The sequence below is a fragment of the Centroberyx gerrardi genome, chromosome 5, assembly GCF_048128805.1.
Source record: "Centroberyx gerrardi isolate f3 chromosome 5, fCenGer3.hap1.cur.20231027, whole genome shotgun sequence".
NCBI lineage: Eukaryota > Metazoa > Chordata > Actinopteri > Beryciformes > Berycidae > Centroberyx > Centroberyx gerrardi.
In genome coordinates, this window is record NC_136001.1 from 11,833,285 (window position 1) to 11,854,386 (window position 21,102).

General features: G+C 39.8%; 1 protein-coding gene across 1 annotated transcript in view; it reads left to right on the plus strand.

Annotated features, from left to right (window-relative positions):
• LOC139915340 (metabotropic glutamate receptor 4-like) overlaps window positions 1-21,102 on the plus strand; it is a 111,391-nt gene that overhangs the window by 58,852 nt on the left and 31,437 nt on the right. Inside the window, exons 3-4 of the mRNA XM_071903938.1 lie at window positions 20,361-20,496; window positions 20,708-20,862. Of these exons, the coding sequence (XP_071760039.1) occupies window positions 20,361-20,496; window positions 20,708-20,862 (291 nt within the window). The remainder of the gene's footprint in view (window positions 1-20,360; window positions 20,497-20,707; window positions 20,863-21,102) is intronic.

Sequence of the window (21,102 nt, forward strand, 5' to 3'; positions counted from 1 at the left end):
TCACAAGCGGCGGTTACCGGGGTCACTGTCACTGCGTTCATTACAAGGCACGAGCGTTAATTGGAAACAACACAGAAAATGATAGAAACTGTGCTGCATTGTTTCTTGTACAGTATATTCCAATGCATAAAGCACATCCTTCCCATAAAATAATTTGCCACAGGACATAGAAGTCGTAGAGTCGTCTGTTATCCATTTTATGCTTGGCCTGTATTCCTCCGCCAAGTGTTCTTTTATTGTAGAATTGGGAAACGAACAATGTGTGCACTCTGCTGTGAATTCTCCTCGGAATCCTTGACAAGGCTTGAGAGAAAGATAAAACAGGCATCAAATAGTCAGATCTCCATGTATTTCATTGTGGAGGCTGAGTATCTTTCTCTGCATGCAAATGAGAACGGGTTTTCTTTAAAGGTACTTGCGCTTATTTCTATCTTACCATAAAGTTGGAGTTGGGCCCATAAATTTAGCAATCCACAAGAATCATACTACCCAATTTGCAAACAAAATAAATGGTGAGATGTTTGTTGAGTGCAACAATAACATGCGCAGAATGTGGAATTTTGTGAAGTATGGCATATGGCAACAATATCAGTAAAACAGTATGTCCAGACTGCAACATTGGCTTCAAGGGAGTAGCGTATTTATTAAAGTAGACAAGCAAGTGCAAGTTTAAATCCCCATTTCAAACAAAGCTGCAGTGAATATTCCTCATCCAGTTGAGTTTACCCTCAGTCATGATACCGGAATATTTACGACAGACCTTCATTCTGCAGTGCTAAACACAAATTAACACATTAAAGTAAACTGGGCTGACCTGTTGATAAGCCATGTCTTTCGCAGAACATCAAAAAACCTTCAATAGCAAGCCTGAAGACAACCCGGCAAATGAAAAGCCTCATCATTATCTGACTTTGCCCATATTGTTCACACAATATGAAATGAATGAAATTGTGTCTGCAAGGAACGGGCGAGACGTTCCCCGCTGTGGGCACTAGTTCATGTGCCAGCGTGCATGAAAAAAAATTGGAGAACAACAGTAGCCTGAAGATTAGAGAAGCTGGCTTGTGACAGAAAAGGTTCCCAATTTGAAAACTAGCTTGGGCTGGGAAAATCTGGCTGTGGAAAGTGAATACACTCCCGAAGTAACTATTGTCATCGTTCCCTTGAGCAAGATACTGAACCCTGTTTTTTTTTTTTTAGCACAAAGGGTAGAGCACTGACACTACCAGGGTTTTGATTCCCACTGGGGCCACGCATGCTAAAAATGCATGCGCTCATGGTACTGTAAAACACTTTGGATGAAAGTGTCCACCAAATGGCAAATGTTATGTTTTAACCCCCAGCTCCCATGTGCGAGTGAATGTGTGTAATCCTGCAAGTACTCCCAGAAGCCATTGCTGTGAATCAGAAATGTGTTCTTAGTCAGGTTTGTCTGGTTGAATAATATGAAGGTATTTTTCTAGCAAAACACCTGAGAACTTGCATGGAATTTAAACTTACAAAATATTCACACACACCGTGTTGTAAATTTGAAGTCATAGAAAAGATTTACAAATGTGCTAGTTGAATAAATGCAACAGCAGCTGCAAATTTGTATTATCATATTTATTTTCTTGAATATATTTTTCTTTTTTCTAGTACAAGTACAGTGATTGTTTGGCCAATCAGAAGAGTCGTCTAAAGCAGCTTTCACCACACAATCTCTCAGGTGTTTTGTTAAACACACACACACACACACACACACACACACACACACACACACACACACCCACACACACAGAAAGACATGATTGGGACCCTCTGTTAAGTATCATTAACCGCTGAGAGGACACAAACAAGCTGCAAACCCAATTGTTATGCTTTCTAAACAAGCACTTTCCAAGCTTAAAAAAATAGCATTATGAAACAGACAAAAAGGTATTGCAATTATTTAAAAGAAAAATAGAAAGCAGCACATCACTATTACAAACACTTTACAAAAGATTATTTACTATTAATTGAAGGTCGGGCTAGGAGAGCGATAAATAAAGAATATAGCGTTTATAAACTGCTTATTTTTGTAGGACACTGTGGCATTTGATGATACTTTGTGCTCAGAATAATGCGTTTGAATTGAGCCAAATCAAGGATGCTGCATTTGTGGTGAAAATGTTGCTGTATGAGATTTCAGGGGAAATGATATCACTGTCCCTCTGAATTCTTTTCATCTTGCTTCTTTGATGCAAAATTGGTTTGGTGCAGCCGAGCACTTAACAACATCATAGAGTGGGTGGAATACTTCCCTGTCTGCACACAAACACCGAATCTCACAATCCTGTTTGGTCGTTTTGTGAGGCACAACACATACTTCTTTGTTTAGTGTTATCTCTTCATTAAGATCTGTGTCTGCAATATTTCTTTCTAAAATGTTAAAATGAAAATGAAGCTTCAAACGGGACTGTTCAACTACCAGTGACTCAGAACTAATGTGAAATCACTTATTTGAGGACAAACTCCCCGAAAAATGACACTCAGCGAGGGCATTTATGTAAATAACAAGTCAAGCCAAGTCAAGCTTATCTTTATTATCACTGAGAGGCAAATTCTGTTGGCAGAATCATCCACATTTAACACACACACACACACACACGCACACACACAAATTAATAACTAAATTCATAGCAAAATGAAAATATCACCCAATGCCATTCTCCTCCAGTAGACCTGACTCATGTCAAAATGCTTCAAGTGCCTTTTATTTGCTGGCATGTCCATTGTAAAGCCTGTTCATGCTGGAGTGAGGAAGCTGCCAAAATGCTTAGTGGGTATTCCACACTGAAATGGATGGCGACTCCCTTTCTTGCTGGTTTTCCTGCTGGCATATTTAACAGTTCTTCCAAATATGTGGTGGTTAAGACTGCATGGATCCAAACATACTGTACAGACAATGTGAAGGGATGCAGCCCTTTGCTCAACAGTCTGGTACAAATGTCTTAGTGGACTTAACAATAGATTGGATTTTCTAACATTAAACTTGTTTTTTTGCTTATCTGGGGTAATATGACTAGGGTTACACCGATATAATAGACCAATATATTGGGCCGATATGCTGTTTCAGAGGCTTTACCATCGTGCCAAGAATAAAAATCTGGGTGAGACACTGAATACTTGTAATTTTTTGGAATGAAAACTATCAAATTTAAAGATATTGAATATTGGCCCAATATTGGCGACTTCAGTCTAAAAATATCAATATCAGCCTTCAAAAATCCAAAGCGGTTGAACCTTAACGTAAGCCAAAAATAATTTTGGAGAAAATTCCAGTTTCTCATTTTTGCCTTAAAGGGGAAACTGAAAAACAAAGCTGTTTTATCCCGCACATGATTTCAAACATATCCCAAAACTGAGAACAGTCGTGCACAAAATCCTTTTTAGAAATTCAACTCAAAACAAAGACTGACAAACAGCTATCGAATGAAATAAGGATCTTAGCAAAATTTATTTTCTGAAAACCAATTACCCCAAAGGGTGGGAAAATAGCACTCGGATGAATGGAAAATGCCTCTATAATAGATCATCCTCAGGGCTGGACACGTCTCCTCTCAAAACAGAAACCAAACAACAACAACAAAATCTTTTAAACAACTCCCACACTGGGCAGTCAGTCATTTGTAGCCTCATGATTCTATAGATATTTATAAATATCTTGAATATGTACTTAGTTTTGCATTATCATATTTTTTTGTCCACATTTGTGTCTCTTCTACAGGAGCTCCAACGGGAACAAATTAGTGGAACAAAACACTTGATTTATTTTTGCCATGTTTCCACGGCGGGCAGCGATTTTATGCCATATGAATTCACAAATGGTGTTTATATCACCTTCCCACGTCAGCGCGCCTGGTAAAGCAGCATTCTGTAAATCAAACACAACAATGTCAACGTTGGATCATAAACCCATTTTAGAGGGTGATAGGGAAACTGGGCAGTGGTTCTCAGCTTTGGGGGCCGGGACCCCCCAGGGGGTCGCAACGTCATTTTTTTTTTGGGGGGGGGGTCACGAGATGACTTATAGGATAGGAAAGAAAACATTTCTACGATAGAAATTCATTATCATGTCAATTTTTGCTTTCAGTTTTTTTTGTTTTCAGCCTCCAGGCCTTCTCTGAAAATCAGACAACAAACTGAAAAGGGAAAATCATTTTTTGGTTGAACTGTTCACCACTCTGTATATGCAGCCTGCGATGGGGGGCTGTGAGTAGGCATCACTTTGTTTTAAGGGGTCACGAGCCAAAAAGGTTGAGAACTACTGTCTTAGGATAGAGTGCTTTGTAACCATTTCACTGGTGAGGAGATGACGGCCACAAATGGAGGTTATTCATCTCCTGCAGGCAAGTTTTTCATTGGGACGGGAAGTATAACAGGCCGCCTCCACAGGGCGGGAAGGCAAAGAGAGTTAATGGACGATTTGAAGAGTTTGTGAAAGGGATGAGCTGGGCACATTATTTAACCGTTTTCAAGCACTTTACGTCACACATCAGTCTTCAGGTTGCACCATTTCCCATTGCTTTGCACAGTTTCTATGAAAATGTTCTCCCAGGTCTGTATTCATTATGTATTGCAGAATGTTTGATTAGCATTTCTACAACCCTGCATAATGAATGGGCAGACTGGGCCTGTTTGTTGTCTGCATATTTTGCCCATATCTCAGCATTTGTGATTGTGCAGCTCTGTTATCTCCCAGGCCTGGCAGCTTAAGGGCTTGGATTTTCCTCCTTGGAAACTCCTGTGCTCCTGGGCAACAGGTCCCTCTAATGATGGGAAATTATGCCTGTGGCACGTCAATTATGGAGGAAAAATACTGGGGAGCAGTTGCGATTCATTTCTTGGGGCTTAGGATTCTTCTCATAAGAGGTTTTCTCTATTGCAACTTCCTTTTCACTCATAGTAGGCTGCCTCAAAATAGCACCATAATAATCATTAAATAACATATATATCAAATATTTTCATTGAGTTTGACCCAATCTATGAGTATTCAAGTATTGCCTGCACCACTTTTCTCAATAAAACAAAAATTCTTCCTCTTGACTGATATTATGCCATTATATTTCACAATTTCCACAGGACAAACAGACAAAACAGTGTGGCCTACTTTGTGTGGGAGGCATGTGTGATCCAGCAGATGTGATTTACCAAGCACCGATGGCCTGTGAAGGCCTATTTCCTGATCATAGTCAGTCTGTCATTCCGGGTGACCCCATCTCCACAGTGACACAGGAAAGCAACAAAGCCATGTTCCAAAGCACAAGGACCCTGCTGTTAGGTGGCCCGCCTCCATATGGCACCTGTGTGGAATTCCTCCTTTTTAATTAACACCGTTTGAAGGCAAGCAGCAGTCCCGTTTTCATGCAGGACAGGTCATAGCTGTGCAAAACACTCTCTCTGGAAGAGGCACAGCCAGGATGCTTAGACGGAAATAGCGGGAACTTCCCTGCTGTCTGACCTTTTTTAAACACTCCAATTAAACAGCAACTCATCCAGACATAATCACAACTCAAAATCTTGGTCATTACCACTATAACATCTAGTTCAAATTTCTATGTGACTGCTCACCCTAGATTTGGCACAATGTATGGTTACATCAGTCCTGTGTATTGTTAAATGTTTTAACATGCAGATATAATTGATTTGGAGTGATTTATTCTAAACAGGCTAACATTGGGTGTTTCATTGCCACTGTTTTTTGCGATAAACTTGGAGTCGCACTGGGAGCCTCTTGTCGTTTTTCAGTGTATCAATGTTGCCGAAGTACACTTGAAAATTCAGTCAATTTGGTGGCACTGAACTATGACACTATTACAGAGTCAATTAGGTAAGCTACAGTCTAAAGCGCTCCTATTCTTAGGGCTTACTGTGCAGATTCAGCTCTGCCTGAGGCATTTTGGGACTGTAGTCATAGGAAGGAGGTCAGGCAGAAGTCAATTGGTTTGATTGAAATCACCGCCCTTGCTTCAGAAGAGAGGAGAAAAATAAAATACAACATTGTGAAACCATGTCGTTTTTTTGTGCCCCTCACGCTGAAATGGCCGGGGGTGTAGATCGGGCTGTGTCCGTCTCTCCGTCAAATGCAATATCTCAGGTGATATCTCAGACACCACTGATCTGATTTTGACAAAGCTTGGAAGGATGACATCACTGCACTGTGTTCCAGCATTTAAAACGAGTACACTGATTGGCCTGATGGGGGCGTTAATTAAAATAAATAGTAAAAAAAAGTTACTTAGTTAAAAAAAATAACTCAAATGTGATATCTTAGACACTACTGGTCCTACCGGGTTTTTCTGGTGTTTAAAGGATAAGGCCGGTGTTTTTTAATGCATTGCTTACTGTCAACAAATCCTATGAAAATAACAAAATCAGCAATGCTGATTTTGTTTTGCCAGCAAATCTCATCCATGTAGCCGGTGCCCAATGAAGCCATGTCCCATCAGCCATAGAACTCCATTGTATTAAAAAAACGATTAAAAACACGTCACAGAGCCATGCCGTTGCTCTGGGCAACATATTTCATCATCACGATGCACCGGGCCGGCCGACTTTTTCCTCAAACAACTTAATAAGCCGGCTGTAAACACTTTGCATCTCAGGAAAGTAGTTCTGTAGCACCGAAAACAGTCCCCGGCGTAATGAAGAATTTGTTCCCATTTGAATTTGATTTGGTAATAACTACAACAGCCTGACTTTTCGTGGTAACAGTTAGTGATTTTTAAAATTGAAACTATGTCTTTGTGAGCTGTATGGAGCCAATGACTTCCGGGTTGACGGCTAAACACGGTACGTGGGAAGTCAGAAAGTAACGGGAGTAGAGCAAACGCATTGTTGATTTTGTTATTTTCATAGGATTTGTTGACGGTAAGCAATACATTAAAAACACCGGCCTTATCCTTTAAAAACATTACACTGATTGGCCTGATGGAGGAAGGTCAATTTTTTTTTAACTCAAATGTGAGATCTTGTTACTGATTGGCCCAAGCTGTGACTGCATCATTCCTGAGGGGACGACATGTTCACTTGTTTTATTTCGACACTTCAATAAAATTCCAGTGTTTGTTGTATATTTATAAAAGCAAAATCATAAGAAGCCATTCAGTCAGAGACAGAACGCATTCCTGAAAAACACCTAACATGCTGCCAGCCTTCAACAGCTTTTACAGCGACATGGCAAAAAAGGCCTGTAGCCATTTTTGCTGTCTCCCCTGTGCTTGGCCAAATCATCTGCTCCAGGAAAGATTAAAAGTCTCGCCAGAGCAGCTGTTCACAAAAATAAGGAATTCTGACATGGGCCTGTAAGAGAAAACTGATCTGCGGTGTATAGGAAAACAACGATTTTGGCTGGAAATTTCACCATGAGTAAAACAGCTTGCCGCTAGTTTTAAGCTCGCCACCTGTTTTGTCTGGAAACCAATATAACAGCGTAAAGTATCAAACCCAAGTATATCAGTTGTACATTCACAATTTCCATGAACTCCCAACATCTACGCTACGCTGATGACAACATCACACAAACAACAAAAATCAAGAAGACCCAAGGCAACCTGCTTAGGCCAAGAAATAACTATAGTCTCAGAGGGGGTGAATCTTGAAGTGCATGGTATCCACATTGCACTGCATAAAATTAAGTAATAATAAATAAACAAAATAAAGCATCAACAAACACTCTCACTATCACTTTCACACACACACACACACACACACACACACACACACACACACATATAGGCACAGCTCCTCTTGAATGTCTCTCCACAGTTACTTCAAGGCAGCCCACAGAACTACAAAAACCAAGAGCCATATCACAGAGGACATATGCACTCATCAACAGTTATTTGGCGGCAGCGTCAAAAGACTAATTCCCTAAAGAAAGAAAGAAAGAAAGAAAGATGCAAACAAAGGAAGAAAGGCACAGCCAGAAAGTGCATGAGAGAGAGAGAGAGAGAGAGAGAGAGAGAGAGAGAGAGAGAGACATAGGGGATCATCTTCTTTCATTCAGACATTTTTTTATATTTAACTTATACTGCTCAACCAAGGCGACCATTTCCATTTGCAAATGTATTTACTGCATATTCAGCATTCAGCCACCAGCCACCATCAACACCAAGAAAAATTCTGGTATATTTAATGTATTGGTGAAAAAAGTGTAACCCTAACCCTTTCGATATTTGAAAAGTGTAAAAGCAATAATTCTAAAAAATAACATAAACACGACTAAGATGTATCTAATTTGTGTACAACGTAGCCTACTATAAAGACTTTATAGAACGTCAAAGTTGATTAGTGCGTCACTTGCATAGTCAGCCACATTGCATCACTGCCTTTACCTTGAGTGGGGATCAAACTGCAAACCCCACACAACAAAATATTTTGCCTTGCCACAGTCTGCTCAGCCAACAAGACTAATATGTTAATCAAAGTGTCATTTATAGCTGACTGAAGAAATCATCTGTTAATGCATCATGTCTACAGTATCATCTAAAAAATATCATTTACTCTCTTTTTTGTAATTAAAAGTTACATTTTAATCTGGAAAAGCTACATGTTTAGAGATACCTGTTTAACTATGGCAACTATTACAAACTATGCCTGTATTCTAAAAAAAAACAAAAAAACCTGTGATGTATTTTCCACATAAAGAACTCCTGATGAAGAAAGACAGATCAATCATGCCTACAACAGAAGCATCAGACCCTACAAAAAAATGTAAATGAATCACCCACATAAAAAATAAAAAACTAACTTTAAGTAACTTTGGCATAAACTAAATACCACCACAGACTAAATACCATAGAGACCGGTCTTGGCCTATCCGTGACTTGCAGTAACGTCAGTGTGTTGGTGACACACCGCCTCACTGACTCCCTGAAAAGCGTTCCATTATAACCACAGACAGTGAGCGATTTTGAAGAAGCAAACATCTCACCTCATTTCGGATGAAAGAGAAAAAATAGTTAAAAAGTCTGAAGTCCTTGGAGAATGGGACCCTTACACTCTACCGCCGACATCGCTGACACCAGCAGTCACGTCTCTCTTTATAAGTGCAGAAACGATTTAATTCCTCCCCCTCCAGTCTGATAGTTATTTCAACCAATAGCACAACATACAGTATACAGTAACAGCCAAGAGCTCAACAACCATGGCAAGAGCTAGTCATAAGTACTAAACACACAACAGTTGGTCCATTCTGAAGATCTGGAAAGAGACCTGAAATATGCTAAATGCTACAGAGACAACGCCATATACTGACCAGCAGAGGTAACTGCCACAGCTATAAGTGAATGAAAGTGAATGAGCATCCAAAATGAATGGAAGTCATAGAACATTGTCTCCAAAATGTGTCTTCCAAAATGTCTCTCCACCTATAGTGACGAATTTAAAAAGGAACAGATTTGTTCAGCACTTGACTGAGCCTCGAAGCTGCAGTGTGATGCAGTTTTTCTTTACCAGCTCCCTGCATTTCCCTCCAATTATTGATTCGTAATTGAAATGACTGTGGATCATATTACACACTAGGCCACTGAAATGACAGGCATGCCTTACCTGCCAGATATTATGTGCACAGTAGCCTAAACGGTAGTATGGGGTTGTTGACTTTAACATTCTGAGTTAAATACACTTTAAGTACAATTCAGTCTGCATAACTCAATGGAATACAGCTGCATTCCAGAAACCTAATTCCTCTTTTACACTCCTTTTCTAGCAACTTTAACTTCAAAATGAAATGCCATAAGTCCATAAGACCACAGCATACAAATGTAATTTTACTGCTGTATATCACTGCAAGTAGCATTACTTTACTGTATCTGGATTTTGAAAGATAAAAGTACAGAGCTTTATTCATCGTTTTCTGTTACATCACCACACGGCCATCTTGGTAGGAAAATAACAGGTGATTGTATAGGCAATTACAATCAAATGACAAACAGCCAATGAGCTGTGTGTATTGTAAAGTGCCGTATCGGTAGGAAATGCATGCGACATCATGGGAATACTATGAATAGGGTTAATCAATCATTTTATTTTCTAGATTATTTGTCTGACGCATTTCTCACAGGTGCACACATATGTTTGGTAAAAGCTCAGCATCATTTAGATGTTGGATACAGGTGTAGATAAGAACAGAAGAAAAAGAAAAAGAAAAAAAACACTGTGGAGAACAGTTCAGAAGCCAAGAGGCATCTGAGTTGGTATCAAATAAATAAAAAAAACCTCTGATAACTGAGATTAGGTCCATTTATCAAAAGAGATGAGGTGTGATACAGGAGGTTAAAAACAAATGATTTGTTATTTATAAAGACAAGTAGTTTGTTGGTATTTTGTATAAACCTAAGCTAAAAACGTAAAAAAAAAAATTAAGAACAGTTATGTCAGAACTGCATGTCGCACAAAAGACCAAAGATGTCCCTATGCACAGTAAAGCTGGTCTAAAGCACATTACCATTAGCTCTATAAACAGGGAGGTTCAGTGGTAAACCACAGGAGGACAAAATCTGTCTATTATGTGACAAGCATTGAAAATGAAATTCATTTGATGTTCTATTGTACTTGATATGATGAGCTGAGGAGTGCGCTTTATAGCAAAACCATTTTGAAAGATTTGAGAAACATTTCAAAAAAGGTGTATTCTATGTGGAAAAATTAATCTGTAAAGCATAAGGGGGCAAAATGACAATGTTTGTATGATTCTGGAGTTTGTTTAGGAATATGTTTGTTATACACACATATTTCAACGTGATATAGATTATATACTGTATACAGATATACAGTAGATGTGTCAAGTCATGGGCACCTTGAATGCCTGATAGAAATAAAATCAATGTAGTATTTATTAATCACTTAATCACTGTTTAAATGCTGCATATTCACCTGCTTTGCATATACATTTGCGAACATTTTGCAAATAGATTCTAACTCAATCATTCAACTTTGAAAAGTAAATGGGGAAAGCAAACAAAACAACAGTACAATTGAGTCCATGCAAACTGTAAAGCTGCTGATTGTTGGAGCTGATTATGAGTCCAGAAAAAGGAGAACTTCTTCAGGCATTAGTATCAGCACTGATTAAAGGAATTATGTCAAATGGCAAAATGGTAAAAAGGACAGCAGTCAAAATGGGCCTGAAAATTATACTCTCTACATTTATAGCAAGCTATGGATAAAGTCTCTACTTCCAAACTGCCAAAAAAGTCACTGCACATCTTTCAGTGTGAACATGATACACCATAGACAGTGATTTAATTTGAAAGTGGTCCAGTACAAGGACTAAATATCAAATGACGGCTCGAAACATAAGCCTAATCATTTTGCTTTGGCACATCAAAACAGACCACGGCGACTGAAAATTGATGTGCGTTAGCAAGGCTTCTGCCAAAAGGCCAGCTCATCATAAACGGAGCTGAGTTAGCTATGATAGCTAATGGGCGTTATGTTAGGTAACTGCTGCCATATATTGGCAGAACAGAATACAGAAGTACAGAAGTCCTTGATTCATAATTTGTCAGCGATTTGGTTGGCAAAACGTAGCCACAGCTAGCATAACAGATGTGCAGCTCATATCGTTATATCATCCTGACTACAGCAGCGCAGCATAGCGCAACATAACATTAACCCAGTTAGTTCTCAGCTGTGCACAGCCTGGTTCGGAGTAATAGAGATGAGGTATTACATCTATTAGTAGGGCTAGACAGCCGATAGCAAACGTTAGATAACATAAATTGCATTTACCTATCTTGGAAAATAAAACGGCCAACTCGGCATCAATTTTAATGTCTTTCATCTGTCTCAAGTTCCTCCATCTTTCAATAGCAATGCCAAGCAATTTGGGAGGGATACCAGAGTGTTTTGGTCTAATGACTGGCTTCTCCTCCACTTTATTTTGCACTATACACTGGGCGGGGGAGGCGGAGCTGGTTGAGCCTGGACAGTTAGAACTTGTGGGAGGGGCTACAGCTAAAGGGGAGGAGCGTCTTTACAGCCCGTAAAAAATAGATTGAGCTGAATACAGGGGACAACAACAAACCAAATGGGGAATAAACAGATTATAAATCCCATCCCTCCACTATATTTTTTGACCTATTGAGATGACTGTAGGCTAGATTAAAGTGAACATTTTACATAGACTACCTTTAAATATTTACAGCTCAATATTTGCTAGGAAAACACAGCATATAAAACTAGAAATGATTTGCTGTCCAGTGATATCAAGTTCATTCATGTGAGATGAAATTATATATGAACAAATGAGTAATTTGAAATTGATTTTTAGTTCTCACTATATGTTTTTCAAAGTCTTGTCATGGACTCTGACACGTGCCATGTCACACAACTATCTTTGAGACCGCCAAATACAGAACTATGACAGTTCAATTGCCTAGAATATTTGACATTATTATGATCAAATGTTAGATAAATGCATTGCACAAAGAGCAGCTTACTGTCTTGAAAGTTAGACCAATATGCTTTTATAGCCCATGAATTTATGTTGCACCTTCCTACTTTTTGTAATAGCCAGCTTCCCATGGCAATTGTACAGCTGGTGTTTTTTCATTCATTGAAGGAATAATATTCAGAAGGGGCATGAACGTGGTGCAGTGATTGTGTATTGATGATAGTGCTAGGTGGGCGAGGTAGAGATGGTCTGTGTACAGTAGAGCACAGTAGGAGAGGAGGCTGAATTTGCAGCCTTAACCCCCAAAATGCATTGTCGATGTAAGGCTCTGACCTTGGGACTCGGCTGAACAGAACGTAATAGAACGCAACACATAGTGACAATGAAACTAGGTCAACAGTAAAAATACAGTCAACATAACTCTCATTGTGATGGGCAATGATTTTTTGCCCATTGTCTCTCTTTTACATCCTACATTGCACTTATTATCCCAGTCAGAGCAACATAATTCAATATCCCACACACCATTGACTTCAAAGCATAGAAGTAGCTTATTTCAAGTTGTGCTCGACTTTATCAGGAATGATGACATTTTCTGGAACTACTTGAGCTCTCATTTGATTAAACACATCCTTCCAAGCTGAAGGTGTGACATTAGCTAACTTGGCACTCACCAAAACTGCAAAATGAAACATATTGGAAATTGTCCTTTTTGCCAAAGACATTCAAATCTGAAACATACAAAGCCTAGCCAAAGGAGTCAAGATGGTGCCACATGTTCATTATTTACTTGAGTGGCTTCGCAGAGTAAACACATAAAAAGACATGTGTGGTGAACAAATAACAGGGGAAAGATGTACAATTAGGAAACCCAGTGGAGCAGAGAAACAACAAATTGTGTTTTCAGAGCTAATACTGTTGTATTTCTTTGTCTTAATTGAACATGAACTGAGCATGGACAAAGCATAACAGATTAATGTATACCACAGTCACACTGATAGGGTTTGTGGCGGACAAGTGTGAGATAGATTTTTAAAGGAGAATACCATCATTGGGCTATAATTTCTCTGTCACATCGGACCCGCATAGACCGTTAAAGGTACACTACTTTTGGCAGGAAAAGAGAATAATTTGCAAGTAGAGGTTATTTCAAATCTCCTCACATATCCACAAAACAACCTTCTGACGCAAAGCAAGCCAACAGCAAACCTAGACGATGCTTCTTTGTATTGTAAATGCAGTGGAAAGATAAAACCATCAGAGGCAAAGTTAGTTTCTAGCATCAAACGATGTTCTCAGGATCCAGTTTTCCTCTCCCAACATTTAGTCAGTTCAGTACTAAAACTATTTCATGAACTTATTTGACTTTTCAGTAGTTCAAATTGTATTTCTAAAACCACAGAACAGCTGTTAAAAACATTAATATGGCTAATAAACAACTCACATATGTTATTTTAACAGTTATTAGCTTCCACTGCTCATATGATCCCATTAAGTTTAAAACTCCATCAAATTTCCCGCTGACAGACATCCTCATTAATCTAAAGATAACAGTTCATCATTGATGATTTATTGCTATCTTCCTTCCACAGGAGAACATCCTTGTTCTTTTCAGGGAATGACTTTGCTACCTGGCAAAGAGTTCCCTACACGACATATTCAAATCAGAGTATGCAGCAGGAACACTATAGTTTGCACTGGAATTAATAGCAGTCATTTTTTTTATTTGACTGTTCTGCAAGGTTAGCAAGCCGCTGCTCACTGCTGTTTTTACAACTCCTGACTTAAGCAGGAAATGATGTTTTACCTCAAATTATAACATTAAAGCCATGCAATGGGAAATGGTCTATGGATAATGTAAACTATAGGTAGAACGAAGGAAATGAACCAAAAACTGAACACCGATATTTTCCTTTAGGTTGCTCAAAGACCCAAGAATCCCAAAGATGTAATACTGAATTGCTTAATGTTCCTGAGCTGTTTGAGCAGTCACCATATACATTTATGGGTTGAAGTGAGACTCAAAGACACCCTCAACATACTATATGTACTGTATGTACCACCACCCCCCTTCCCCCCTTTCCCCACCTCACACACACACACACCCACACACACACACACACACACACACACACACACACACACACACCCACACACACACACACATATATGAGAGGCCATGCAGAACATAATTCAGACTCACACACATATGAAACACTCACACATACAGTACATGCATACTCACACATAAATGTATCCTCATATACTGTATATGTACAATACTTGCATATGGTGGGTATGGAGGGCCAAACAGGAAATATTTATTGATCTTTGATATATATACTGTGATATAAATACATCAAACTTTTATATGTATTTATTGAACTTTGATATATATAATGAACTTTGTTATATATAAGGAACTTTAATATATATACATCAAAGTTTGATATGCTGTATATATTGAAGTTTGATATACACTGACTTTGATATACATCAAACTTTGAGTTTCAGGCAGTATAGAGCGGAGTGAAGACCATTTGCCACTCAGCAATCGCCCGCCATGCTCCGGTGAGCGGTGCAGCCGATTGGGCGGTTTGTCACCGGTCCTTTGGAATTCAGCTCTCACAGAGGATCCATCCCCGTTGCCTTCAAGGCCAGCGGATGACGGCGAGGCGCCGGCTCATTTGAGAATCACGGGGGAAACCCTGCTGCCATGCTCGAACTGCCGGCCCGGCTGACTACTATCCTTAAAAGAAATGATCCCTACTGTCACACCGCTGCCAGCTCTCTGTCTGCGCTCCACACAAGGGAGGCACGAGAGCAGCGGAGCAGCCGGTTGTCCCGAAACCCTGTTTCCCACGGCCTCGAGCACCGGAGTGTTGAGAGTGGTAGGGCTCGCTGACATGAACCCACCCTGCTGCTTACTAGGGCAGTGGGGTGGCAGTCCTTCATGCCTAAGAACATTAAGAGTTCATTTAGGTCAAAGACGATTCAGCTGGATGCGTTCCATATCAAAGTTCAATGTATATACTGTATATCAAACTTCAATATATAAATATCAAAGTTCATTATATATCAAAGTTCAATGTATATACTGTATATCAAACTTCAATATATAAATATCAAAGTTCATTATATATCAAAGTTCATTGAAACAACAAAATGGCGTGTCCGATTTGTGTGATTGTGGCTGGCTCGACATTGGCACACTGGCGAGTTTTCTCTATTAGTTTCTATTAGTTTTAGTTTAAGACATCATTAGAGAGAACTCCAGGATCATCCTCTACCACAGCATGTGAAAAATTCCCAAGTGACAGCAAGGTTTGCATGCTGCTCACTTATCCAATGCCCACCCATTTCAGTAAACACCCAAAATTACCTATAATGGAGCCTGGACTAAGTCAGCTTGACAAGTGGCTCGTCACAAACAAATGGTTGAAGTTATGAAATGCTCCCATCATAGCCGTATTTGAAGCATCAAGACAGTTAAATTGTGGTCTTTAGAGATCCCACAGGTCACTCCACGGATCAAACACATGATTCTCTTGAAACAGCGGCCAGTCAAGGCAAGGCAAGTCTATCATAATAATGTCAAAGAGCAAATTCATGCATCAAAAAAAATCTACCAGCCAAAGGTAGATGGGCTTGAACAAGATCATTCAAACAACTGGCACAACAGAATAAACATACTTTAACTCTGTAAACAGCAAAACATGACACTCTTCATTACGGTACCTGAATCCATAACCTAGTCATTTCTGCTTACTTATAAACACTCTACAACTCCTCAGATGTGTCTCTGCACATCTCACATGGTAGAGCGTGGCACTAAACCTGGCAGGGGATTTAACTCCCACAGCGGTCACCCATGCTAAAACTGTATGCTCTCCTAGTACTGCAAGGTGCTCAGTGTGCAGATTGGTAACAAGACAAACAGTGAAAGCATTAAACGATATAAACCACAGAGCAGCTGTGCAAAGTCTCCTTCTTGGTGTGAGAGCAGAACTAATTACATGGGTCTGCAAATTTATGATGGGCCATCTTCAGAAGGTTTTTTTCCTGATTTTATATAAATACTCACCTTTCTAAGTTTTTTGTTTTCTATGTGGTTTTTCAGTTACTTTTTAATTTTGTCCCTTTATGTATTGGTCTGCACTATATTTTTGGTTTTAACTGACTTGACAAGCCCCTATGGGTTTTTTTTTGGCTCCTCCTGCACATCTTTTCTGTTTTTAGTTGTGTTTTCAACTCCCAATCTCTATGTATTATATTCTGTCTCCCTTCACTGTTAAGTTACATAATGTTGTTTTATACTTCTTAAACTAAACTAAACTAAACTAAACTAAACTAAACTAAACTAAACTAAGGTGAGATAGTAAAGGTGTTTCACTGGAACGCTGTCAAAAACCTAACATGTCATCACTCACATGAAATAACCTTCTTTCCTCTAGTTTTTTGTGTTTCCAATGTAGAGGGCGCACACTAAATGATGTGGCACAGACGGGGAGGTTACACATTGTCCAAGTGAAAACTGGTCTAGTGCTAGTTTCAAGCTCAAGCTTTCACGTTGTTTTATCTGTGAAGCTGACCAATATAACAGCTTAAACTATCAAACCCAAATATATCAACTGTGCATTCAAAATGTCCAATAACTCGCAGCATCTAGCCTATATGATGACATCACACAAATGACAAAAACCAAGAAGATTTGAGGCAAGCTGCTTAGGCCTATAAATCATTTTAGTCTCAGAGGGGAAGTGCATGACATCCACATTGCACTCTCTCCCAAAAAAAAAAACAACAACAAACTTACTTTCTCTCTCTCTCTCTATCTCTCTCTCTCTCTCCCTGTCTCTCCCTGTCTTTCTCTCTCTCTCGCATGCGCACACACACTCAGACTCACACACACTCACACACACAGCTCCCCTTGGATCTCTCCACTTATTTCAAGCCTAACCATCACTATAAGAGGCTCTCAAAAAAAACCTTCCCTTGGATTTGGTGATGAGGGATCTTGATACCCCACTGTCTTGCAAAAACAAGTGACTTTGTTTTTTTCACCTGATTGAATGAAGTTCTCATTGGCTATTGCTGCTCACCATTCTCAAAACTTGTCTTTACATATCTCACAATACAAGAGCGTTGCAGATTTTGTGCTGACCAACTTTGGAAGTCTCCTGATGCGTGAGACTGCTCCAAGACAGGAGTCAGACTGCCTGTCTGACCCGCTCAAACTTAACGAGCTTCGGTGACATCCGCGCAAACTGAGTGGGTTCCGACATGAGAATTTTGTCTCAAATCTCAAAAACTTGTCTGGGACAGCTAAGTCGGACCTAAAGTTGTGTTGTGGGCACCTGGCTTTCCTTGCAACCTCCCCCCCAGACCCTCAGTGACCTGGGCACTGGGGTAGGAGGCCACAGGGTGACACTCAATTCTCCATGTCACCCACACAGAACAATATTCCACCTTGCCAGTCCTTAAATAAAAGGGAAGAAGTCTCACACTCCTCCTGTCTATTTGCTGAGGCATTTATTTACATATCAGCATTTCAGCTACATTGCATCAGGTTGTTCAGAGTGTAGTTGGTGTGTAAATACATGGAAAGGAGTGTGCGACTTAATTAATTTACCCCTAATTGTTCAGTGATTTCCAGTAGTCTGCCCCTTGCTGGGTGTACCTTCTGACTGCTTTTTGAGAACGCCTTGTCAATCCTTATAACTGATCTTTTTGTGACACAATTGATAAGTGTCACAATTGTGATAACAATTAACAACAACCTGAAATTGGACTGACAAGTAAATCACATACTGCCTTTGGCAAACAAAAAGTTATTGAACAAGTCTGGCCTCCCCGACTCTAAACTGGTCTCCATCTGCAATAGCAATGCACATCTACACAGGATCTACTGCGTGCAATATCTACAAAGTCTTGATTTGGCAATGTTTCTCCACTGCCTTGCAAACTGCACTACTGCAGGATGCTCATAAACAAGCTTACAGACAAGCATGCCGCACTGAGGCACTCTCCAGTCTCACCCCAGAAACCCTGTTTGAGAGGCACACCGACCTTTGCTTTGACCGTGCAAAACGACTTCCCATGTCCTTTTTGTTTTGTCCCATACAACAACCTCTGAGGACGTTGCATATGGAACTCAAAGTGGTCATTCCTTGTGATCATACCATACGCTGCCTCACAAAACTGGAAATGGAACTGAAAATGGACAAGGAAAAAAAACAAGACAAAACATACATATACTGTATATCTCAATCTATCTGTCTATACATCAGTGGGTAATGCATAATCTATTATGTACTATTATGTATTACATATTACACATTTTATATGTCACATACATATATGTATTGGTGATTTTATTATTTACAGAATTTTGGCAGCATTTGTAACAAATCGTATCTATTGTTCCAAGTTAGACCAATCTTGTTGTAAACCCACAAAGTTGAAAAAAAAAAAAAATCCTTTAAACTCTAAACTCAACAAACTGAAACATGGCAAGGCTGTTTCTCTGTTTTAGCAGCCAATTATCCTTCTACTGGTGAATCACTTTGCAGGGAAATTGAGCAACATGCCCACAAACTTACTTTCAGTTTCCTAAGCATTCCCTAGGTATACCAATGCGGTGGCCACAATGCCCTCAATTTCATTACCCTGGACATGAGTGACTGACTTCATTATTTTTTTGTAACTAATTACATTTTAATCAATTCACAAAATTAGAATTGTGCAGTCCCATTTTAAAGATAGGATTAGGCAGAAAGGATGAATTTCTTTACAGAACACAACACCCAGTGGCTACTGTTGCTCAAAGAGTGTGAATGACCCTGGACTGTATTATTAGGATATCACAGACTCAATAAATTTCAATTAAATGGCAATGACATGAAAGCAGAGGACATAACATCCATCTACTTTTTAATTGCTGTTGGTTCTCACTCTTTGCAAATTACCATCCCACCTTTGGACTCGCATTATTTGCTTTGTATTTTGTTTGATAATGTGTTCCTCCTTATGGTTCAACTGCCTTGATGAAAACTGTCCTTGATGGAGAAGTGGATCCTCAAAATGAGCCGGACTTAAATCAGATTCCAGATGTCAGATTTCCTTGCTTGTACCCTCTTAACAGGAGATGCTCTACAGTCATATACAGCAGTGTCCAGCCACCATGAATCGCTGTCTTTAGCACTTTTTGAATTTGCATGGCGATTCATAGCGGTCTGGACGTAAGCCTATCCACTGGCAGTTATTTCAGATTACAGATACTGTCCAACACCTGATTGGATGGTCGATGTAGGCGGGACAAACCTACTTGATGAGCGTTACAGAGCGTGACAACAACTACCAAAATGGCAGTGCTAGGCAAAGGAATTGGATGATAGCGAGCTAGATTTAGCAATTTCGTCAGTCCGTAAAAACTTAATGGCATCGATGAATTAAACAATCAGCATGTTTAAAATCTTGTAAGTGAACGGCGCCATGATTGTTGTTCCCTCTGAGGCATTTCCAGATTACGTCAATCTGCTTTCCTACTGTGATTGGTCAAAGATTTTGATAACTGACAACTAACACCAACCTTGTGTCCGTCCAGACCCCTATGAATCGCCATGCAAATTCAAAAAGTGCTAAAGACTGTGATTCCTGGGGGCTGGACACCAGGCAAAGTGAGATTACAGAATCTTTCTCCTCAAAACTGAAACCACTGCTGTTGATTTGCTGCACACTCAACCTGGAAAAAGTGTGTGTTCTCTAATGAACTGCCTCAGTGGCAAAGGGCAATATGACGTCTAACTAACCTAACTACCATATTTCTGTTTAACTCACAAATGTGGTAATTTTGCATTCCTGTGATTAACCAGCTACTGTGACAGCTTCCTCCAAATACAGATATGATATGTAATTGTAAATGTCTCTGTCTGATTAGGGGGGGTGTGCATCTCCCAGTCGGTCAAGATTCCCCGGGAGCCCAAACAGGAAGAGTTTGACAAGGTCATCCGGCGACTCAGAGAAAACCCAAACGCAAGAGTTGTCATACTTTTTGCCAATGAAGACGATATCAGGTAAGGCCGTGTAATAGCGTGATAGCACCCCTTTGAAGATGAGAAATACATGATTGCATTGGACAGCACAGAAACACCTGGGAACACAGCAATTTCAAACCGACTCAGCCGGAGCATTGTACTGTAATGAATTGTAAAACAAAATCAAAGTAGAGCTTGTAGTGAAGCTGACCTTATCCATGGCAACATCTGTTTCTTCTTCCTTTTGTAGGCGGCTGCTGCATGCGGGTAAGAAGGCCAACCAGACAGGTCATTTCATCTGGGTGGGCTCCGACAGCTGGGGCTCAAAGATCTCCCCGGTTCTGCACCAGGAGGAGATGGCAGAGGGAGCGGTCACCATCCTGCCCAAGCGCCAATCTATCAGAGGTACATCGAAGGACATTATGCATTCATGATGACTTCAGGGACTGCTTTCCAGTCTAGGTTACTGTATATTTCAGTGGGTTAATCCACTGGGGCCTTTCCATGTGAGGGAAGGCTACATATGTTTTCTGAATAATAAAACATGCTTAGCCACTATCAGCTGATCAGCTAATGTCAACAACAATGAAATTATTTTCAAACAATGTGACATTATTGAACGCATTAGAACACTTCATCACGTAC